Here is a 25144-nt window from a genome sequence, read left to right on the forward strand (position 1 = left end):
TTGTTTGTCTCTTGTTAATTTGTCTCTGTCTCTGTGTTGTTTGTCTCTGTGTTAATTTCTGTGTTAATTTTTAACACATCTTTGTGTGGAAATGTAGTAAAGGGGGCTTTAACTTTGACAACAAAAAAGCTATGTCACATGACCAGGAAGTGCTGTTTGCACGTCTTTTTCTGCAGTCACATGACATGGTGAAGGTCAGCTCTCAAAATTGGATTGTTTTCAATATTTAGGCAAAACTACTTTAAAAGAAAACAATTGCAACACTATCTGAGATACGTTAACATTGAACTTTTTGTCATTTAAACAAGGTTATATATTTTTGGAGTTTTTTGTTATATGGTAAAATGTAATTGTTGCCATATGGCAACAACATGTGATAATGGACCTGTGGTATGTGCAGTCATGCATTGAAACAGGCCTACATAGCAAAACAAACAAACAAACAAACAAACAAACAAAAAAAAAAACAAAGACACCAGGCTTCTCTAATAGTATATTTACAGTTTTTCACATTCAAAGTAAGAAAAACGGTTGTCATTTCGGACGTTTCGCAGTTGCACCTTATTTTCTAAATGCAATGTTTCAAGAGAAAGAAATAAGAATTCAAGAGAACAAATTAAAAAGATACTTCAACCAAAACATTGGATCTACTTTTTTGTATTTTGAGTGAGTAAATCCATCCACATACTTTCTACAAATGTAATTCCCTTCTAGAAGATATAACTTTTACATGCTTGCTATGTGACAAAAAGAAAAAGAAGAAACTCTGCAACTTATTGTCTGGAAAATGCAGTAATTAGAATTGTAATCGCATCCATTTTGTGTTATTTATGACAATATGATACTTTCCACCATTGCACACTGTTGCCATACGGCAAAAATGTACTTGAACTAATTCAAGCAATAAAACATTATTTGATGTAAATGTAATAATTCATGCAGTGGAGGGTTAACACATCTGTTTTAAGTGTGTATATACTCTTTAGTATGGTAATATATAAGTGTTATTGTAGGATTATTCTATCTATTCTGACTTTAGTGCTAATACAGTCGTGTTCTACGTACTGCATACTATTTACACATACTCTTTAGTAGGTTAGTATGCTGAGGACTCTCTGCGCGCGAGCCCATGCAGCGGACGCGGATTTCAACGCAAAACAAACGCGAGCTGTACTTTCTAAAAAGCGTGATTGCTCAGCTTTTATACAGACTTCAAGTTGTTTACTGTATTTTAAAAGAAAAGCAAGTGGAATGTTGCTTTAAATAAAAAAAATTATATATTTATATATTGTGTGACTGAAGCAACTGACGTACGGAGCTGGTACGGATGCGCGCTCTGTTATTCGCAGCGGCTCCTGTTCAGTTTGGACATGCACACGCGTGAACGACTTTAAATGTAAGTAGGAGGCTTATGCACGGCATTAAACCATGTGTTTCCATCAAAAATATATTCGTTTCAGGCTTAAAAGATAATTGATTGGTCTTTAACCCCTTAAATCCTTTTGATAGTCTTATTAAGAAATGAATTTTGTTTCTACAGTTCTATTTCGGGTTCAGCAAACGGATTCCACTGAGCTCAAGTGCAATCAGAAATAAATGCATTTGACTAGTATTGTGATTTATTTCAGAGCTCTTTAGTTATGTAACATTTTATGTAACGATGCAAACCTTCACGTGCGACTGCGTGCGTTTGCGCAAAAGTGGCTCTGGATGTTTAAATGATTTATTTTCCTCGGGTGACTTTTGGGAGTCTTTAACAGGTGTGAAGAGGAGACATCAGGTGCAGCAAAGAAAACCTATAGCTTGATTTTGGCCGGAAAGTTTACAGTCGTAAACTGCTTTCATGTAATATTTAGAGACTGTCATTGTTCCTCAGGGCACCTGCCATCTCCCCGTTGGAAATGTGCTTTTAAGAAAAAAAACTTAAATATTTATATTTTGAAATTTGAATGTGGTTTTTACATGCTGGGAAAAACCCAGCTGCCAAATTATAGGCCAAGCTAATCAACCTAGAGTATCTTTACCACCTGGTAAGTTATCTTCCAGCTTCCTTATTATTTACATTGATCAGTGTAAGTTGCCTGTGACCAGCCTGTGTTTTGGTCGCTGGTAACTGATCAAGCTGTTTTTTATTTCTTCCAGCAGGGTAGATACAAGTTCTTTTTGGTGTCTAAAGTGTGTAAATAATTTCCAAGAATTGTTATGGTCAATTAAAATATAGTTAAATGTAGTTACAGGTCTAAAATTACATGATGTCGTAAGGTTGGAAGACAGAAGAATGAAGAACCCAAGCTTCACACTATACTCCGCTATTCTGGTGTTGGTACAGAAACTGCGGATGCTCCTGAAATAATACCAGTGTCATCTGGTATGAGTCAGACCTTGGCTTTTGTCTTCTCTGCTTCAGGGTTGCATGAACAGGTGGAGCCATGTCTCCAAACCTAATACTTTTTATGTCTAAGACCTATTTTAACATATTTAACACAAGGCCCATAAATAACACAATTCATAGTTTTAATCCAGTTCATTTCCTAAAATTGACTGTACTGTGTTTGAGTTTCATTTGAGTTTACTTTGTTGGTTACTGAAACCAGTTGTTCTGCAAAGTTACATCAAAGAAACGTAAGCATTATGGATTGATAAGCTCTAAGTTTTTACTTGTAAAGAATCTTCTCAACAACTAGTTCGGCTGTTTGTTTGGGTTTTTTTTTTTTTTTTTTAACTCTCAGACGTGGTTTCAGTACCATCAATAATTTAGTATATTCCTGAGGGCACAAGTGAGTATACTATGAGGCATATCACTGCATGTAATAAACTGCAGTGGTAGTTAGATTTTTATATTTCAGGCATTCATGCTGACCTAGATTCTCAGCTTCTGTCTTTCACATTTTTATTGGCAGGCTTATGAAGTAAGCTCAGCAATAACATACAGAAAGGAAAGTTTGACAAAACAAAATAAAAGAGCATCTTTGTTTAAGGATGTTTGGAGTAACGGCACAGTTGTCAGTTTTAATTTTAATTGAACATGACAGATAGAAAGAGCGAAAAGGGTAGTACAATGTGTCTGTGGGGCTACAATGACATGGAGGACCAGTGGTGCTTCTTGGAAGCCGAGCTGAACTATTGTCTTGCCTTGGGGTAGCACTGATGTCACAAGGTCTAATTTCCCTCACGGACTGTTCCCTCAACTGTTACACTACATAAAAAGCACCCAATTGTCCCCAACCTAGTGGCTGTATGAGAGAAACTGTTACATTATCAATGCCTTAGACTAGCTATGGAATTGAAAATGTAGGAACCTTATTACATTTGGACCTGGGTACATAACAGTGTCAAATCAGCATAGACCTTCATGTAACTGTTGGATAAGTACATAGCATACTCTTCAGGGGGACACTCAGGCTTATGGTCTGTCATGTATATTGAATTTGTAAGTTTTAAATATGTATCTTTAAAATCTATATGTGCCCTGTATTCAAATGATTTTCTGAACTTTGGGGGAACCTGAATTTAATGCCTGAAATGACAAATAACTCTGATGTCACACATGTACTATCTGCGTACCTGAGGCTCATTTGTATAAATCTGATGTGCCTTGGTAGAACATTTTGCACTGGATTTGTTAATGTCTCAGTTTTTTTTAATCAGCTCCCTGCTGTCTCTGCACACTCCATGATGAAAAAAAGCTGGCAGGCAGTAAGAACTAGAAGTCTAAAAATAATAAATAATAGTACAAAAAAAAATCTAATTAAAAACTCTGAAGTTAGCTATGAGGTGTTTGTGGAAAGGCTTGGCAAGCAGAAAGTTTGACTCTGCTCGGAGGTATGTAGGAAAAGCAGTGCAACTATGTTGCAGGGTGTGTATGCACAAATGTGAATGACTGGTATAAAATGTGTTATGTTAATACATAAGGTATAAGCTGTATTAGATGGTGTTGTAGCAGTGTGTGCAATGTTTTTGAGTCTAAGACAGTAGGATTTAAGTAGTTGTAGTCACAATACCCTGGACTACTGAAGAGCATGTCCTATTGTGTGCCCTAGTGTGTCTACGTTTGGGTGTATGTTTGTATGTTTGTATTTAAAGCACCGCTATTATGCTTTTTCAGATATTACCTTTCATGTAGTGTGTTATAGAGCTGTTTGTGAATGTAAAAAGTCTGCAAAGTTTCAAAAATCAAAGTGCACGACAAATGGGGTTATTGACTCTCAGAAGAAAGAACCGATTCTGAACAGCTGAAACAAGTTGTCAGTAATTCCAGACTTACTTCCTGTACTAACCTACGTAAGTTTGTAACAAAAAACCCCGCCTCTGGGGTTTTGTGTGTAAATGGCACACTTATATAGCACTTTTATCCAAAGCTGTGTCTCATTCACACTCTCACGGTAGCAGAGCTTCCATACAAGGCGCTAACTTGCCATCGGGAGCAACTTGGAGTTCAGTGTCTTGCCCAAGGACACTTCAGCACGTGGAGTCATGTGGGCCGGGAATCAACCCACCAACCCTATGATTAATGGATAACCTGCTCTACCACCTGAGCCACAACCGCCCTGAAATGAAGCAGTCTAGATGTGATTGAAGTGTATTAACCATTTAGGAATTACATCCAAACATAAACTATATGGCCAAAAGAAAAATGTTATCTTGGTGACTTAGACCGTGGCATGGTTGTTGGTGCCAGACTGGTTGATTTGAGTATTTCAGTATACTGATCTTTTGGGATTTTCATGCACAATAGTCTCTGGAGGTTTACACAGAATGGTTAAAAACAAAACAAAACAAAAAACATCCAGTGCAGGCAGAAATGCCTTGTTGATGAGAGAGGTCATAGGAGAATGGCTAGACTGGTTCAAGCTGACAGGAAGGCTACGGTAAAGTTTAAACTCTTCATGATCGTGGTGAGCAGAAAAGCATCTCAAAACACAAAACAAAAGCTACAACAGCAGACCAAGAACAGGAATCTGAGGATATAGTGGGCACAGGCTCAGCCAAATTGGACAGTTGAAATTGGAAGAAAGTCACCTAGTCTTTTATCAATCTTCAAATGTCTAGTTTAATTGAGAATAGAACATCAGATTAATGACACCAAAGGAAATATTAAGGAAAGGTGATGAGAATTTACCCATAGAAAAACATTTCTTTCCTTGCCTGTCAGATAAGACTTGAACAAGTCTAATACTGCAGCAGTAATTTAGTAACGCAGTGATCAACAGTATCAGATTCTGTGCTTAGATTGAGTATACACACGACTCTTGGAGAGCTGGAGTCGAATCTGCTTGTATGAGGCTGAAAAACAGACTGGAACACTTCATTCAGGCCTTCTAACTAATTATTTTGCATCTGTATAGCAACAAGCTCCTCCAAGACTTTAGATTAAAAGGTACCAAAAAGACTGCTGATTAATTTTATAAATTGATATGTATATTTATATATTTTTATTTAAAAAAAAGTAAACAAAATACTAAATAAATAAATAATACATTTGAGCATCTTTGAAACAGTGCCTATTAATAAAGTTGATATACTTGACTGATCTTATTGAATATTTTAAGCAATTCTGTATTGCTTGACATCTGTAAAACACTAAATATAGGGCTGTAGAAGAACTGGGAATTCAGTGTGGAATTTAAGTTAATGTCACTGATCTTTGTTTAAAATGAGAAAATTGAGAAAAACAGCTTTCAGTGGAAGGAGTCAAATTAGGTTAATTTGGTCTAACTAGATGATTAATTGTAGGAAAACCATACCATGGATTGTTATAGTTTTTATCAGTGATGTGTTGTAGTGTTTTGATCTTTGGCTTCTCTTTAAGCGTATATATTTGCTGATGCTCCTTGAAAGATTTTTGATGGATAGCTAAATTTGTTTCCACCCTTTTTGTTCTAAATGACAACACTCTGCTTTTGGTTGGTCAGTAAAAATCAGCAACAAGATCTATGTTGTGATCCTGATTGTATGTAGGACTTATTTACATTTTGAGTAACTGGGAGACCATCAATGAGTTCATGGAAATCTATAGCAATTCCCATGTCTTAATCTTGCAGTGTTGTCAGACATTAAATTACGGTGTAAATTAGAGCAGATGCCCTAGCATAACACTGACATGATAAAAAGTACCTCATGTTTGGTTTATAGTTACTGTGTATAATACGTGCTTGATATTCTCTACAGAAAAAAATTGAGCATGCGCCCACACTTTCCAGGCACGAAAATAATAAATTTGTCCAAGGGTAGTGTAACTAAAGTGTTTGCAGTGCATGAGCAAAAATTTTTAAACATTTGGATACAAACAAACATTTTCATATTAGAGTAAAAGAAATGTGTCAGAGCAGAAGGAATGTCACTAATCTTTTGGCAGTAATGCAACACCTTCCTGTTTAATCTATTTAAAAGATTGGGTCATTTAATCAACTAATCATCTAATTCATTTATTAGGGTTTAAAATCAAATTTGCTAATAAATGTCCTGTATAATTCCACTGTATGTAATCCAGCCATAGTTACGCTTAATAGAGCACTACTATAAAAACATCTTTTATAATACAGCCTCAAGTACCACTGAGGAAAAATTGGCCCATCAGACGCAATGCCATAGGATTTGATAAAACTGCGTGATCATGTACTTTTACTCAAAATTCATTTTTTTCACTCTCTCTTTCAGATAGACGCTTGAGACTCCAGCAGCTATGTGTTCATGCAGCCCTCTGGGCTCTTTAGTCTTTCTTCTTCTCATTAGCAGGTAAGAAATTCTACTATGACCTTTTCTGTTTAATTAGAATAGTTTGCTTTTCAACCTTGTTATTGTACATGTATCATTCTAAAAACAAACAAACAACAAAAATTTTTTTATTAGGCTTAAAAAAAAAAAGACATCTGTTTACCAGTTTTGGTGTTTGGGTTGCAGATTTAAACACTATGCGTCACACTGCAAGCAGGAAACCAGAGGCAGATACCCATTTTTGTCAGCAAATTCTGCTGAAAGCTTACATGGTGACATACTCTCTAATTAGACAAGCAGAATATAGTTAACTTTTGGCAGTAAATGAAAGACTGGCTGCCATCTATATGTACAGTATACATTCAGGATTATATGGACCTGACAAAAGCTGTCGTGGTGGTAGGATGGAATTACAGCTAATCTGTGTAGACTTTTTGGGTGAGCTTGAATTTCTGTGCTGCAGTGTGAGTGTGTGTGGGTGCAGATGAAAATAACAGCCTTCATATAGTACCCCATCTCCTCTCTGCCTGTTCAGTGTTATCCTCCCATGCAGAGGTGCAGTAACTAGAGCACTAACATGATTACAGATAGCTCGGTATAGCTAGGATGAATTCATGTAGTTAAACTACAATGTGAGTTTAGGCAGATTCAGGTTAATAAGATATGGCTTATTACTTACTGGTCAGAGATACTTGGAGGACATGTGACAGCAGGCTACTTCATACTTGTCTGATCAAAAGTGGATCTGGCCCTGCTATGGTAGCTAAGGAAGCTCTGAAGCGTTTGCATTCTGTGAATGGCCCTTTTTTTCTCCCGAGTAGATCAAAGGGGATGTAGAGCGAGACAGAAGTGTCAGTCGGCTTCACCATATGTTCCTATTCACTCCTGTCTCTTCTCCCCACCATGCCGTGATCTCCTGTAAAATAGGTAGGAATTTGAACTAGTGGGAGTAATTTTGTTGGCTGGCATATGGTTAAGGTGATTACAAAAGTTACAATCATCACACTAATATTTACATATCTTAATTTTCATCAAAGTTGGCTTGTTATAATTGGCAATTTGAAGACAACCAGGAAAAATAGTTTAGTGCCATGTGTAACACTGAGTAAATTAATTAAAGAAATACATCATTATTGGACTCATATCACAGTACAAAGACTACTCTTTTCATTCAAGCCCTATGACTGAGTATTTTGGAGTCAATCTGATCTATCTCAATGCTGATGTGTTTTATTGTTTTGTAAAATATTTTTTAAGAAATATTTTTTGTGACCCCCCCCCCCCCCCAAATCTCAGTAGATATCAAATAATACATGCTACTTTAAAAAAATATTATCTTTGAATAGCAGTACAATAAGCAGTACAAACAGATATCATTGATTTTTTTGGAAAGGTTTTAAATTTTTACTCAAAGGCAGCACAGGCTCCCTGACAGATTTTCAGAAGTCAGTAAGGGAGGGTGAAAGGTGCTGTCAAAGCATCGACAAGAGTAGAGTCTTCAGATCATAGAAAACCATTTCTTTTAAACAATTGTTTTGGGTTTTTTTGTTCTTTTTAATCATTTAAAAGCAAACCATTTTCATACATTACATTTTGATGTTTGCTAGCTAAAAAAATATTCTCATTGCTGAGATTCAGTTAATATTTAACTATGGGATACTAATCAAAACAGATTGTACTTATTTCACTCTTGTACAGACAAATCATTGTGACACAGGGTGTCCCAGAGTCTCCATACGTAGGGGAAATTAACACTTTTTAGCAAAATGGCCGGATCGAGAAGCTGTCGGAAGGTTGCGGTGGACATGCAATTACACGCGTAACACCAGATGTGTTAAAACAAGTTCATCATGAGTGGGAGAGACAACTCCGTATGTGTTTGCAAAGAAATGGCAATCATGTAGGGAATGTTTGGTAAATAAAGTTACAATTTGCTTGAATTTCCCCTATGTATGGATACTTGTGGGACACCCTGTATTTCCATTACTTCACACTTTATGTGTAGACTAAATTGGCAGCGTAACACCATAAACACATATAAATACTGTAGTACTAAGAATTCTAATGCACTGGGATAATGGAGCAAAAGGTACTGTTAAACAAGGACAGGAATGTCAGTGCCACACCTCTACATCAAATAATCAATCATGGCCTAAGTATGGATAAAGCGTTAACATTGTGGATTGTTTTAGATTACTGAGATAATTTCCTTATACAGTATCTGTGCAGTAGGGGTGTTACAGAATACTTTATTTGGAATGAATAGATAATGTTCTAAACAGATACAAGTACAGACATACAGATAATGTCTATTATCAGTGGTTTGCTCCAATAGCCTGACCTGAACACTTCCTTACCGAGCTCAAAAATAAAACCACATTTCTACTGTATTTCTCTACAAACTAGCCTGAAATTCATAAAAAATAAAAAGTAAAAAACTTTTATTTTTAGAGCTACTGTGTTGTATAGCCCACGCAGACCACACACTCTGTACAGGACAGCTTATCTCTGCTGAGGTCTAACTAAACATTTATTTATCCATCCACTTTCTGTACCACTTATGCTTGCTGGGTCACTCTTAACCTGAAGCCTACCTCAGGGGGCATAGGGCACAGGGTGGGGGACACCCTGGATGGGGTGCCAATCTATCACAGGGCACAATCACACACACATTCACACACTATGGACACTTTTGGACATGCTAATCAGCGTACAATGCATGTCTTTGAACAGGGGGAGGAAACCAGAGTACCCAGAGGAAACCCCTGAAGCACAGGGAGAACATGCAGACAGCCACACACACACATATAGGGCTGTGGCTAGAATCAACCCTGGAAGTGTGAGGCAAATGTGCTGACCACTAAGCCACCGTGCCCCCCAACATTTATATAATTAAATAAAAATATTACTGTGTACATTCATTCTGCATGTTTTTGTCATTCTTCAGTGTAATGACATTTATATAGAATACAGATTGAGGTACAGATACAGATAATTGGAGCACTGTACAGATGCAAATTAAAATAGTGGCATTGTTTTATACTCCTACTGTGCAGGAATAGTCTACTGCCATTTTGAGACTTCCTTTTGTCTCAGTGGGGGATTTGCTGAAATGAGGCTGTGGCCTTGAGGTTCGCTGTATGGAACACACACGCACTCTTTGCGCTTTTTCTGTAGTGTGCTTCACAAATTCATCTGACACTGACTTTGGGGTAAATATAAATACATTATGTAAGTGTGAGAAAATTTCAAGTTGAATTAAACTTTATACAGTGTTTTGTTTGTTGCGCTTGTAAAAATATTTTTTTTTATAAAAAAAAATTCTATTCGTGTGAAAAAAATCCTGACAAATTACTGTTATCTTATTAAATGTAAAATAAAATAAAACAACATGAACCCAAGCCTGATAACACAGCAGAAGGGAGTGGTAAACACAGTAAACAGTAATAAAAAATATAACAATACATTTTCAATATAATCTTTTTACAAATCACTTCTCTAATGTTTCTTGTGAAACCATAACCATGTTTTCTGACTGTCTTAGGAACACAACAGTGTTTTAAATTACTATGCAAGTATAATTACCATTAAAGTAGTTTTAAAGTGTTATACAATTCATACTCCAGGAAAAGATTGATGTATGATGGTGGTATTTATAGGAAATACTATGTCATATGGTCAGTTTGTGCCTTTGTTAGGTTGCCTTGGTATGTGAGCATGCACAAAAATGTATCCAGGTGATATTTACATTTACATTTACATTTATTCATTTAGCAGATGTTTTTATCCAAAGCGACTTACAAGTGAGAAAATATTTATATATATATTTACTGCCCCTGGTGGCTATCTAGTGTTCCGTGTTGCTGGGGTGATACCAGGAAAGTGCATGTTGCGAAGCTTTCATTAGTTTTTAGAATAATGGTACTTAAGGTCCAATTACAGGCATATTTAAAGGATTTCCAGGAAAATATACATGCTAAAGTTAAAAAACCTATCACCTCGATGGCACCACACCAGCCACAAGAAAAAAAAAACTTGTGTGTGTGTGTGTGTATGTGTATATATATATATATATATATATATATATATATATATATATATATATATATATATATATATACACTAGTGCTTTTTCATGTTATAATAATTTTATGTTCAAGTTGAAAAGAGGCTATTTTCATCTTAAAGATACAGCAAAGATAAAATTGATCAACTAGAAAACTGATTGTGGGATTTACATATGATGGTGGTATAATCAGATTCGACTATATACAGTTTTGCTAAATAAGGACCAATTACTATTCTTGGGATAACTACATAGCTAGAGCATAATAAGGAAGACAGAGTGCTTCTGTTTGGATAGTTAATGAGGATGTGCAGGGTAGTGGGGAGGGCTGATTTACTCTGAGGTAGGCAGACAGTTATATCTGACATGCACATATCTCAGCAGATAGTGAGAAAGAGAGAGAGAGAGAGAGAGAGAGAGAGAGAGAGAGAGAGAGAGAGAGAGAGAGAGAGAGAGAGTTGTTTAGATAGTACTGCTGTCAGTAAGCTTCTGTGATGTTTTCCAGTTTTCCACATATGCCTTCATACTTGTGAGAAGCTTTTGCTTCCTGGAGAAGCAAAAGCTTTTCTTTTCATTCAAGAATTTTTATGAGATTTGTCAATTTTTTAAGCTAATCTCAGTGTTTTTTAATATGCAGCACTATGCTTTGAATGGTGTTCTAAAGCTATAAAACTGACTCTGTACCTGTGGCATCACCTGACCCCAATTTTATTCTTGAGTGTTGAACATAATCAGAAGACAGATTTATGTTCACACAGCCACAACATTCACACATTCTCCTCCTCTGCATCTCTTCATGCTGCATTTCAAAAACGCCAAAATCCATTGAATATTATCCTGCTGTAGTTTGCCAAATGATAACTGGGCTCCAATATTTATGTAGCTAGTAGGAAGTAATGTTCAGTATTGGGCTTGATATCATACAAAACTGGAACAACTAAAGATGATGGACATATGAAAATATTTATTAGCTGGTAACCCAAATGAGCAGTGAAAATCAAATGCTATTGCCAATATACAATTTAAATAATGCACTTCATCAAAATCTTGCAGTATATTCACCCACTAATAATTTAAAGTGTTCAGGTTGTTAGTGAATTGTATCAAGTCTATTGTAATGTAATGTATTCTAGTTGAAATTAGAAAAAGAAATATTATTAATTTACTATATTGCACAAGAACATGAGGCAGCACCCTTGTATCAGTCTATCAGTCGATAATGATACACAGCAAAAGATACTTATACACACCATCTGCAGAGTGCAGGTAGAGAATTTCAGCACTCATCCGGTCGAGGAAAAAAAAAAATAGAAGAGATTTGTTCAGAAGTTAAGTTATGGACACATTTAAGTGATCAGGGTATGTATTGTGTGTGGGGCTGCAACTAACAATTATTTTCATAATCAATTACTTAGTATTTTTTGTTTATTTAAAATAAAATTGACAAACTGTGTGTTACAAATATAAACATCAGACTAAAACTTTACACAACTGTTTGTTCAAAACAGAAAAGAACCCAATACACACACACACACACACACACACACACACACACACACACCTGAATATATATTATTAATTTAGGACTGTAGTTTAATTCGGTGCTTTTTGTGCATACATAAAAATAATGCATACATACTATTAAAATATATATATATATATATATATATATATATTATAGTATTGATGCATTATTTTTATGGATGCAGAAAAAGCACTGAATTATACTACAGTCCTAAATTAATAATAAAAACTCACTTTCACTGCACCTTGTGGTTTCTGTTACTCACTGCCTTTAGACATATTGTTTTACTTGTGTTTACTTTTGATCATAGTGTTTTAATTAGACATTACAGATCTTACTCGCGCTCGCACTGTGTTTCAGCACGTCTACACTGCGTGTGATCAGCAATGCAGCCTCGTTTCTAACACATCACTTCCGTTATAATAAACTACAGAATTTACTCTGCAAGCATGCAAATACAGCATATAATGACAATAAAGTGGAATTAAACTAAAACTTTTAAGCAGCTTGCACCAGTTTTCCCAAAAACTTGCACACAGTGGAGCATTTTGGATATAAACATAAGTTTGTCCTTGTGCATCAGTTTGAGTTCCACTGTGTTTAATATAAAATGCTCCCTGCCTTAGAAGACGCACACGTTCTTGCTCAGTCATGTGATGATTTCACCTTTGCCTGTTGGTGACTGAGTTCATGTTGGGAATAAAAGTTAACGCTGACATAAACAGAAAACTGAAGAAAGTCATTGTCGGTGACTCTGGGTGTCTACTAATGGTAGCGTGCGTATGACATCATGCGGCGTTGCCTAGGAAGTGGCTTATACTTCCAGTTAGTAAAAAAAAAAATGCTAGTGTTATATTTGAGAAGATATTACCTTTCTAAAATCCATAGACTAGACAGTAGAGCATATAATGCATAGTGTAAGTGTATAGTACTTAAATTGGGACAAAACTTTAGTATTTACTCTCCGGAGAGTGTTTTCGGAACAGAAGTAACGTAATGAGTAAATCTCCCCCGTGCCACGCGCAGACCAATTAATCGATAATGAGATTCGTTTACATCGATTTTCATAATCAATTATTATCGAGTTTATCGATTAGTTGTTGCAGCTCTAATTGTGTGCATTACACAATATGATGAAAAAGTGCATTAATGAGTGTTTTCATGTTCTGCTTCTAGGATCATACAGACTTCAAACTCCAGTGGTGAAGAGGTCCTACCTCCCACCATTCAGAAACTGATGCAGGGCTACAACAAGTACCTGAGGCCTTTATTCGGAAGTATGAGAGCCAACCACTTATTTTATACCCATACAATAAGTCAACATCAACAAACATTAAAAGTAATGTTTCATTTTCTCTGAAGGCTGCAGTTAGAAGTACAAAAATAGACAGTGGTGTGGTAGGGCTGCAGGTATCATGCAAGATGTTCTAGTATAGTAACACATGTATTTTGGAGCTCTATCTCAGATGTTCCCTTTCAATGGTGAGCTTCACACTATGGGAAACACCCTCACACGTGACAGATATCTGCAGTCTGTGTAAAATCACACCTATTAATAGGCCTGCCGTGGTCAGGTGACGTGGCATTTCACACGTCATGTAATTAAATTAGGGCCTGTAAACCATGTCATCAGCTTTATTATCTTCAGCAAAGTACAGCATGTTGGCTTTTTGTGTGAATGCTCCTAAAAACTCCTCTCTTCCTCTCTATTAAAAATATATATATATATATCTCTCTTTACTTTTCTGTGCTTTTGGAAAAAAAAGGAAGAGTATGATTCAGGGAGAGTTCAGGAAGAGAATTCACTTCCTTTCTCCTGTTTATTACGGGGGAGGGCGGGGACACTTTCTGTGTGAAGTATATAGGAGTGGGCCGCGCTACGGCGCGGTACCACTCTGGCTCTCTCACTTCTCGGCCAACGCAAGATGGGTTTCGGAACCTCAGGACTCTGGGCCGACTGTTGTCAAAGCAGCCAGCCAACTCAGATTCTGGGGGTCCCGTCTGGATCTGGAGGGGGAATTGGAGATAAGCACTGCCCTATCTCTCCCTTTTTCCGGCTTTACCATCCAAGCCGTGTAAGACCCCCTTTGCATTGGTTGGCGAAGTCTATGCGGCAGCGGGTCTTGCTTGTGGGTCTCAGCATACAATGAGAGTGTGGCAGGCCTACCAGGCAGACCTGTTGAACTGTGAGGGAGGCACAGAAGGTGAGTATGGTGGCCTGCCTCCCCCTGCTGAAAGCCAGGGGGACTGGCCGGCCACAGTCGAAGCCTGCTAGTAGGCCTGATTTAAAATAATAATCAGTGCCAAAAATACAAAAAGAAGCGGTCCTGAGGGGCCACAGAGGGAGGTATTGGGGATGAGAGGTTGTTAGGGCAGTTAGCCCCGAAGTATTATTCTAGGGCTCCTCTAGCCGGCGTGCTAAACTACACTGATGACTGGTTAATTCTAGTGTGGTCCAGGAAGTTGGCGATTAAATGCTGAGATGTTGTTCTCGGGGAGCTTGGGGCTCAGGTTGAACCTCAAGTTGCTTCTCCAGTCAAGTGACTTTTCTAGGGGTTATATGGTATTCGAATATGATGATGGCTTGTCTATCCCCAAGACGTGTAGGGCAATCCTATCAACATTGAACAAGATAATGTTAGGTCTGGGCATCCCCACCAGTCTCTATGTAGACTGTTGGGGCTTATGGCAGCAGCAGCCAAAGTCATACTGTTGGCCCATTGCACATGAGACCGTTCAGTGGTGGCTGAAAATCGGGGGTTTCATCCGAGTACGAAAGCCCTGAGAGTAATCAATGTTATGCGGCGATGCCAATGTGCTCTGAGAACTTGGAGGTGTCTCCGGTTTATAGCCTTGGGTCACACTCTATGCGGGATAGACATCCCGTTGAGGCTGAGGGGCTGAGGCCTGGGGATTTGAGTCTCCAACCACAAGTGTGTGAGTCCATATGGTAGAGGTTCGGTCGAGCAGAAGTGGACATGTTTGCTTCCTAGGAGACAACATGCTGCCTGCTGTGCTTTGCCCTCACTCCTCCTGCACCAAAAAAAAAAAAAAAGATCAGGGCTGGACACCATTGTACACACGTAGCCGAGATCATGTCTGTACGCCTTTTCCCCGATTGATCTGCTCCCATAGGCTCTAGCAAGAGTTCGCCAAGATTGTGCTGCCAGTAGCACGAGATTGGTCAGCTTGAATTTGGTTCTCGGAGATAATATCTCTGCTGGACGGCACTTCATGGGAGATTCCCATTCACAGGGATCTATTGTCTCAAGCCAGAGGGTTAATTTATCACCCTCGGCCAGAACTATTGAAACTGTGAGTCTGGCCCCTGGGGGGCATCAGCTCATAGATTCCGGTCTCTCAACCTAGGTTGTAGACACCATGTTAAATGCTAGAGCACCATCCCACGAGAAAATTGTATACATTCAAGTTACAACTTTTTTCTCATGGTGTGAGGAACACCAGTGAGACCCAGTAAACTGCACAATGGCTTCAGTCCCGGAGTTCTTACAAGAACGTTTCTCAGCAAGGTTGGCTCCTTCTAAACTTAGGGTGTACGTGGCCGCTATTTTGGCCAGCCACTCCCCTATTGATGGAGCCTCTGTGACAGGCCATACCCTCAGTATGACGGAGTGAGTATACTCGGTCTCACAGCCTGAAGCTCACGCAACGTTGAGTTCCCTTTTGAAAGAGAAAGTCTGGGTTACGCATGTAACCCTGTTCCCTGAGAAGGGAACGAGACATTGCATAGCTTTGTCATAATGGGGCATGCCTGTGAATCACGTCTTCGCTTCAGATAATAGAGGCTGATGCTGTGGTTTACAGGCGCTGCTTCATAGTCATGCGATGCACTAAATGCCATGTCACCTGACCATGGCAGGCCTATAAATAGGCGTGATTTTACACAGATTTCAGATGCCGGTCACGCATGAGGGCCCTTCCCACAGCCCTTCACACAACATCTCATTACCTTCTCAGGGAACAGGGTTACATGCGTAACCCAGACATTCTGTTTAGCCTGCTTTTAATTCTAATAATTCTACTGCTCTGTTTTATACTGTGTTGTGGGTGTCTACTGCAGATGGTCCTGTTACTGTTGGCATGAGTCTGGACATTGCCAGCATTGATACTATATCAGAGATCAACATGGTAAGATGCTAACAGGTTGAAAAGTTGCAGCTTCTCTGTGAAGGCAAAATAATACATACAGCTGAATTTAGTGTATGGCTCACTTTGGTTAATGTATATACACTGTATGGCCAAAGGTTTGAGGAAACCCGATCATCAGACCCATATGGGGACCTTCCCCAAACTGTTGCCACAAAGTTGGAAGCACACGACTGTCTACAATGTATTTGAATGCTGTAGCATTAAGATTTCCCTTCACTGGAACTAAGGGGCCTGAACATGTTCCAGCATGACATTGTCCCTGTGCACAAAGTGAGAACTTGGGTGACTTGCACAAAACCCTGACCTCAACCCCACTAAACAGCTTTGGGGTCAATTGGAACATTAGCTGCACCCCAGGCTTCCTCGCCTGACCACACTAATGCTCTTGTGGCTGAATATGCAAATCCCCAAAAGGCACACTCCAATATCTAGTGGAAAGCCTTCCCAGAAGAGTGGAGGTTATTATAACAGCAAAGGGAGAATAAATCTGGTATGGAATATACAAGAAGCAAAATATGGGTGTGATGGTCAAGTGTCCACAAACCTTTGGCCATATAGTGTATGTATTAAAGTATGTTTATGCATGTGTACTACTGATGTATACCAATCAATACAAAACTCAATACATCTGAAAATGTGAGGATAGTTATAATTTGAGGGAACATTCAAAAAGACTTAAAGCCAAAATATCTTAGTTATGGAAGTTACACCAGAATTACATTAAATGGGTTTACCCTAATTATAGCCATTTAATCATAATTATGACACACTGGTTAGCACTAGTATGAAGATTTTTGATTAGTTTAAGTGTGTATCCAGTCTTTTCATGTTCTGCGAGTGTTTTAAAACTTCTACAGTACATCACAGTCTTTAGGGATCTGGAGTTCCCTATAAAAGCATAATTTAGATGTATAAATACATCATGATTTACAAAACCCTCATAATGGCAGTATTACAGGAATGTGTGTCTGTGTGTGTGTGTGTGTTTGAATTTGCGGTCCTGTTTAGGACTACACAGCAACTATCTTCTTGCGGCAACGCTGGACAGATGAGCGTCTGTGCTTTGATGGCAATAAGAGCCTGAGTTTGGATGGCAGGCTGGTGGAGCTTCTCTGGGTTCCTGACACATTCATTGTGGACTCCAAAAAATCCTTTCTGCATGACATCACTGTGGAGAACAGACTCATCAGGATATTCCCAAATGGCACCGTGCTTTATGCCCTGAGGTTCTCATCTGCTTCTCATAGTGTCTCAGGCTGGAAGGGGTGTTAGGTCCATCTTAGACACCCTGCTACTGTATAAAACATGACGTTTTAGAAGAGCAGTGAGTAAGTTTAAGGGTAGGAGGAAACAGCTGAGGCAGAAACATTGTACTTTATGACATCAGTAGTTGGCATTCAGGATTATGCTGAAACGTGAAATATTTTAGGGGACTGTCATGATGCTCATAACCAGCTCAAAACCTGCAGTTCTCTCCCTCTCTTTGTCTTATCTATGTCTCGCTTTCTATTTGGCTGCAGAATCACCACCACAGTCGCCTGCAGTATGGACCTCACCAAGTATCCCATGGATAAACAAACATGCACACTTCAGCTAGAAAGCTGTAAGTCATAAATGTCAAATGTTTACCCAAAAACTGGCCCCCAATTCTCCAACTGGTTTGAGATTAAATGAAAAGAAAATATATTAATAAAAATTTAATACATAATAAAAACAAAAAGTGGTAGGCCATCATTCTAAGAAATAAGCTCCTGTTAAATGAGTATTAAAGATGCATCATGTTAATCTACAGTGAGAGGCTTCTCCCAACACTACTTACACTAAGCTTTAACTACAGCCCAACAATAAACTTGGTATTCAAGCATTAACCTCCAGAATTATTGGCACCCTCGAGAAAACAAGCACAAATGCACTGTATAAAATAAAGTTTAAACACATTCAAGATCAAATTAAGATTTTCAGTTGGAGAAACTTTTTATCATTCTTCTAGTTTCAGCCTGAGATGCTCTATGGGCCATTAGAGAAGCTATTGTAGATCATAATTATTAATTATTATTTTCTGGTCACAAGATTCAGAGGTTGGATTTGAGATGATAGATCAGAATTGCATCTGCATTTCCTGATGTTTGTATTTAAATTTTTTAAACAACTTAGAATATGGCAAATTTGGTGGCAGACCACCCAAATTTTAGATGAGAAAAAGTATTGGAAAAGATAGTTTTCAAGTTGGTGACCCACTGACATCACCAAACTTTTCTATTCTTTTTTGTGTGTTACTTTTCCAGGCTTGTATCGCAGCTTCTTTCAGTTGTTGCTTGTCTTGGGAGGCCAATTTGGCCTTCCAATTCTTACTGTTGATGAGTGGTTTGCATCTTGTACAATGACCTCTATATTTCTGCTCTTTAAATCTTCTTCGGACGGTGGATTGTGATACCTTCACCTCTGCCCTGTGGAGTTTGTTGGTGATGTCACTGAATGTTGTTTCAGTTTTTTTCTTTACAGCTCTCACAGTGTTTCTGTCTTCAACTGTGTTCAGTGTCTGGTTGTTAGTACACCAGTGGTTTCTTTCTTTTTCATGATATTCCAAATAGTTGTATTGGCTATGCTCACTGCTTGTGCAATGGCTCTGTTAGATTTCCCCTCTTTTCTCAGCTTCATAATGGCTTGCTTTTTTCCAATAGGCAGCTCTCTGGTCTTGTCATGTTGGTTGATTTTTCCTGTTTAACAACAAATGCAGTCTTCACAAATCAAGAGTAGATATTCAGCGCTATTAATTATTTAAACAGTTAATCTAACAGGGCGCAACTGAGTAACAAGAAACACCTGTCAGTCACATGATCCAATCCTTTTGATCACTTGAAAAATGGGTGGTTTAAAAACAAAAAGTGTTCTAAGTTGTTTAACACATCTAGATGTACAGTGCCCTCCACTACTATTGGTACCCTTGGTAAATATGAGAAAAGAAGGCTGTGAAAAATTGTCTTTATTGTTTAAACTTTTGATCTTTTGTTTTAAAAAAAATCACAAAAAATACTCTGCTCTCATGGATATCAAACAATTGCAAACACAACACAGGTTTATCAAAAAAAAAAAAAGTTAAATATGGGTTTTGCCACAATTATTGGCACCCCTATGAATTCATATGAGACAAATATAATTGAAGTATATTTACATTGATATTTAAAATTTTTTTAGCACACCTGGGTGACTAGGAACAAGAAATTGTTCAAGCATGACATCCAGTTTCACAGGGGTATAAATATGAGGTAACACATAGGCCAAATTCCTTTAGTCATTCATAACAATGGGTAAGACCATATAATATAGCTGTGATGTGCGGCAAAAGGTTGTTGAGCTTCACAAAATGGGAAGTGACTATAGGAAAATAGCACAAGCATTGAAAATTTCCAAGGATCACAGCTGGAGAATTGCAGAAGTTGGTTGCATCTTGGGGTCAGAAAGTCTCCAAAACTACAATCCAAAGTCACCTACATCACCACAAGTTTGGAAGGGTTTCAAGAAAAACGCCTCTACTCTTATCCAAAAACAAACTCAAGAGTTTCCACTTTGCCAGACACTACTAGAATTTCAAATAGGATCAGGTTTTACGGTCAAATAAACCAAAATAGAGATTTTTGGCAGTAAACACCAGAGTTGGTTGTGGTGCACACAGAGAGGTAGCCATATGGAAGAGAACCTCATGCCCACGGTTAAATATGGTAGTGGCTCTTTAATGTTTTGGGCTGCTTTTTCTGCCAGAGGACCTGGACATTTTGTTAGGATATGTAACACCCTACCTCTGCCAGAAAGCTTAAAATGGGCCGTGGTTGGATCTTTCAGCAGGACAATAATCAAAAATATATTAAAATCAACACAAAAATGGTTTACTGACCACAAAATCGAGGTGCTGCCATGGCCATCCCAGTCTCCTGATTTGAAACCCATAGAAAACATGTGGGTGAACTGAGGAGGAGAGTCCACCATTGTGGACCTCGAAATTTGAAGGATCTGGAGAGATTCTGTATGGAGGAATGGTCTAGATTCCTTGCCATGTATTCTCCAACCTCATCAGGCATTATAGGAGAAGAATGAGAGCTGTTATCTTGGCAAAGGGAGGTAGCACAAAGTCTTGACTAAGTCGGGTGCCAATAATTGTTGCACACCTATATTTAACAAAGATATTTTTGGATAAACCTGTGTTTGCAGTTGTTTGATATCCTTGAGAGCAGAGTATTTTTGTGAATTCTTTGAACAAAATATCAAAAGGTTAAACAATATACAATTTTTCAGAGCCTTCATTGCTCATATTTAGCAAGGGTGCCATTATTAGCAGAGGGCACTGTAAATATCACAAAACAAAATCTGAAATTCTGATCTATCCTCTCATATTCATATTTTGATCTCAAACCCAAATGTCTTCATAGTATAGCAAAAACAAAAGCCAATTTTGCAAGTTCCTGATTGTATGCCAGGAGGCACAGTGCAGAACATAACTTGATGCAGCTTCAAAATGCACTTGTGATGCATCTGAAATTAATATTTGTCCATTATAAGGCTGTAGTTCATTATGCAAAGTGCACCTGGAGCTGCTTAGTAAATGTGCTCTCCATGAGGTGATATTATCAGTTTGCTGTATATTCTGCACTGGGCTTATGCAACTCATTTCCCAAACATTTGATAGCAGCTACTTTGGTAGAGGTGATCAACAAGCAGAACTGTTCTAAAACGTCAAGCTAAGGTCAATGCTAAGGTTACTTTACTCTTAAGGAGACAAATAATCTGTGCATCATTTCTTGTAAAAAAAAAATGTCTTGGCCTTGGGGGACTATGCAAAAAAACTGCACTGCAGAGAATTAATAAATTACTGCAAAATGTTTATGTGCAAAAAAGAGTCATACAATTAATCCATATCTTTGATATCTTATGTGAGTGCACGCTTTGGGTGGACTAGCAGTTACACAGATTGATGAGTACACTTGCTGTGAATTCCTGTTATTGGTGAAATTTATATAATATTATTGTTTCGCAAATGTCTGTAACCTATAACATTCTCATTAAAGTTGATTGTTCTCATCTTGGTAGATTGCCAATAATATAAAACATTTCTGGTTGCATATCTATCTTTCAGCACTAGGTTTATGAGATGATGCTTTTTTTTCTAACTTATACATGCTTCCAACAGGGGGTTATAATGTGAAAGATGTGGTGTTTCATTGGACACGTGGCAACCTGTCAGTTAGTGGTCTTGATACCCTTCAGCTGGCCCAGTACACACTAGAGGACTACTATACCTCAGAGTCTGAAGCTGTGTATGAGACAGGTATGTGCCTATTATCCCACTAAAAAACAGCTTGCGCATTTACAATGCACACTGTATTTATTACATCACTTCCTTTTAGGCAGGTACCCAAAGCTGATCTTCCACTTTCAGCTGAGGCGAAGCATCCTTTACTTCATCCTGGAGACGTATGTGCCATCTAGTGCCCTGGTGGTTTTGTCTTGGGTCTCTTTCTGGATCAGTCAGTCCTCTGTACCTGCTCGCATTTGCATAGGTATGGACAAAATAATCCTGTCTGCAATTTATTTAATTTGGCTAAGAATGTCAGATATATAGTTACAGTATATCTCCTTCCAGTTTACTATAGTGTATATTTTCCAACAATGTTTTTCCATCTAAAGGGGTAACAACAGTCCTGACAATGACCACTCTGATGATGGGTGCACGCACTTCTCTGCCCAATGCTAACTGCTTCATTAAAGCCATTGATGTGTACCTGGGCATATGCTTCAGCTTCATCTTTGGTGCCCTCATAGAGTATGCTGTGGCCCATTTCTGTACTTTACACCAGCCAAATGCTGCCAATGCATATATGGTAAGACTTTATCTTCCTAAGTGACTTTATATTGAGGTCTATTATTGTGGTCATGGCATAAGCATAAAAATAATCCATAAGGTTGTTGTGTTATATATTTTGTTGCCATTTGTGCAGACGGTAATCTGGTGAAGAGTGGTGTTAATGTAGTGGGGTTAGTATTAATATAATAACAAAAGGTGTGGTTAAGTCATGTCCAATAAAATCATCTCTTCTCATTTCCCTGTAAAACAATGCATCCTGGCTTTTTATTCTGTTGATATTATCCACTAATTTAAGTGAAACTAATAGGAAAGGCAATTACACTTAAGAGTAAAGAATTAAGTCTGAACCCACCTATGGATCCTGGGTGTTTAAAGGGTTAATTATATGATGTTCCATAAGTATTCCACCAACTTACATCCAGCTGTATTTCATTCATCAACTGTCTGATTGACATCTAGTAGCTTATTTGCTTATTCATTAAAAATAATGAATTCAGTTGTGGTTAATACCAGCCACCTAATATTGAAGTAAGATGGTAAATTGTAAATATAGCCCCAGAAGCATCTTGTAAGAAATGGGACTGAAAAAATAAACTTTTAAGTTTTAGAGTCAGGGAAATACAACTTCAGCATTGTGTTTGCAACAATATGTTCCAAACATGTTGAATTTTGGACCAGAGTTGGTCTGAAAATATGATTGAGCCAGCAGATTTAGAATGGCACACCCTCTGATGCAACCCTACTGTACATCATTGCTGAGAGATTCATTTTGGGCCAAGAAAATAGCAACTCTCTAGAAAAAAAAAAGAGGAATTTAAAAATAAATAAATAAATTAAGCCCATGCCTGCATATAAATAGAGCACAGTATTACTTGTTTTCTTCATGTTGTTCATTTTCTTGTTTTCAGCATCATCCTCATCACCATCTTTACAATAGAATGATGATGATAAATATGATTATTCTATTAACATTTCCATTGACATCATCATCATCATCATCATCATCATGGACTGTCTGTATCATCTAAGCTACACTGAAAACTGACCTGTGTCAATGCCCTTTCATTATGTTTAAAAAAGTTCCCTACTCCCCACTTGCTTACTTGCATTATATCTACTGAACTCTTCCATGTCTCTTCCATTGGTTGTCAGTATGGACAGGAAATGCAGGAACGTGAGGATGAGATGAATGGGATTGTCACATCAATCGGCAGCCAGGCTTTGCGGGTACGCAAAAGGGAGGAGATGCTGTCCCGTGCTGGCAGCACTAGCAGCCCCACTCGTAGTGACACTAAAGAGGAGAAGTCCTCTCAGCCCAAGAGCGGCTGCACCAAGTCTCTGTCACTTCTGCGTCGCATTGTGTGCTTCCTGAACTGTTGCCATGTGGAAAACCCACACTACATTGACAACTACTCACGTCTGACCTTCCCACTCTCCTTCATCTTCATTAATCTGCTCTACTGGACCTACTACCTGTACTTTTAGTGTATGTGTGTTTTTATGAGTGTGAGGGTTTCATATCTCTGCAATATGTCACAGCATTTTGGGGATTTAATACACTTTTCTCTTAGCATGTTTTTGCAGATACTACATGTGACACATGCATGTAGTATGTAACTTTTACTCATTTTGTCCTACAGGATGTGTTTGTTTGGACTGGCCATGGTTGTAACAGAGTTTAGAAGAGTGTTGATTCCTGAAAGTGTGTTTATGTGAGAAATAATAATAACAACATTACTGAATATTTTATATTCTAAATATTTTAAAGCAGGATCAGTGATGTAATAATGAATAGCAAGACCAAAGATTTAATGAATTTTTGATATCCATGAACACAAAAATATTTCAGTGCATGTTATTACATGTTACGCAGGTAGCATTATATGGATGATTTCAGTTATTGTTATTTGAACAGTCAATGTCGTTGAGTTCTGTGATTATAAATTGCTGCCTTCAAGAAAAAAAATCACCAAGTGATTTTATGATTTTTAGTTTGAGGAGCTGCATTTTCCCTCAACTCTACAACTTAAGCATGAGAATTAATCTATGACATTACTGCAGTGTGGTTTTTCAGTGTCAGTGACATGACTGTTTAACATTATATTCTTCTACTAAACAAACCAACATGATCAGGCAAATTTCAAAAGTGAAATGAAACTTGAAGCAGTTGAAAGTTATTATTGATATTCGTATAATATTACATACATATTGGATAGCAGAAATAGCTGCATTGTGGTGGGTTTTATTTTGTGTACACATTGAACTATATTTATTATAAGCATCCCTCAAACTTGGTGTATGTTCTGTAGAGAGTTGCAGGCTTATGATAGTTTATCACTATCTTTTCTTACATTGATCTTTGGATAGAAGCCTTTTTTATTAACTGCACAGAATATTCAGTTGTTTTACAGATACAAGGTCTTCCTACTGTACTGAATTTTGAACCACAAAGGCATTATTTATTAGCAACAGATTATTATTATTATTATTATTATTATTATTATTATTATTATTATTATTATTATTATTATTATTATGGTCTTTACATATGTTTTGCAAGTTAATTCTTTCCAGTCATGCATGAATCTTGTGTAGTGGAAAATAGCCATGTGGCTCCAGTATATTTTTCATGCATGGGAGATTTTTCAATTTTTCATGCATGGGAGATTATGATGCATCAATTCCCACAGCAGCTTGTGAGAAAGGTTGCATGGTGTGGCTGTGGGAGGTTTTTACAATAAACTAGATCGTAATTGTATCTGCAGTTACAGTGTTTTAAGTTATTTTAAATAATGAATAATAAATCACTGGT

General features: G+C 37.7%; 1 protein-coding gene across 3 annotated transcripts; it reads left to right on the top strand.

Annotated features, from left to right (window-relative positions):
* The first annotated feature begins 210 nt into the window (after positions 1 to 210).
* Positions 211 to 25144, top strand: gabrz (gamma-aminobutyric acid type A receptor subunit zeta). 3 transcript variants are annotated; one of them, XM_017482749.3, is made up of 10 exons: positions 211 to 666; positions 6658 to 6735; positions 13482 to 13582; positions 16387 to 16454; positions 17484 to 17701; positions 17996 to 18078; positions 21658 to 21795; positions 21875 to 22027; positions 22155 to 22348; positions 23485 to 25144. In XM_017482749.3, exons 2-10 carry the CDS (start codon positions 6683 to 6685, stop codon positions 23815 to 23817), a joined length of 1341 nt encoding a protein of 446 aa, XP_017338238.2. In that variant the 5' UTR covers positions 211 to 666; positions 6658 to 6682; the 3' UTR covers positions 23818 to 25144. The 3 variants fall into 3 exon arrangements, with proteins under 3 accessions (XP_017338238.2, XP_017338237.2, XP_017338242.2); XM_017482748.3 differs by lacking the exon at positions 211 to 666 and adding an exon at positions 1118 to 1396; XM_017482753.3 differs by lacking the exon at positions 211 to 666 and adding an exon at positions 1118 to 1396 and having other exon boundaries at positions 23241 to 23494.

This window comes from Ictalurus punctatus, chromosome 13 (genome assembly GCF_001660625.3).
Source record: "Ictalurus punctatus breed USDA103 chromosome 13, Coco_2.0, whole genome shotgun sequence".
Lineage (NCBI taxonomy): Eukaryota > Metazoa > Chordata > Actinopteri > Siluriformes > Ictaluridae > Ictalurus > Ictalurus punctatus.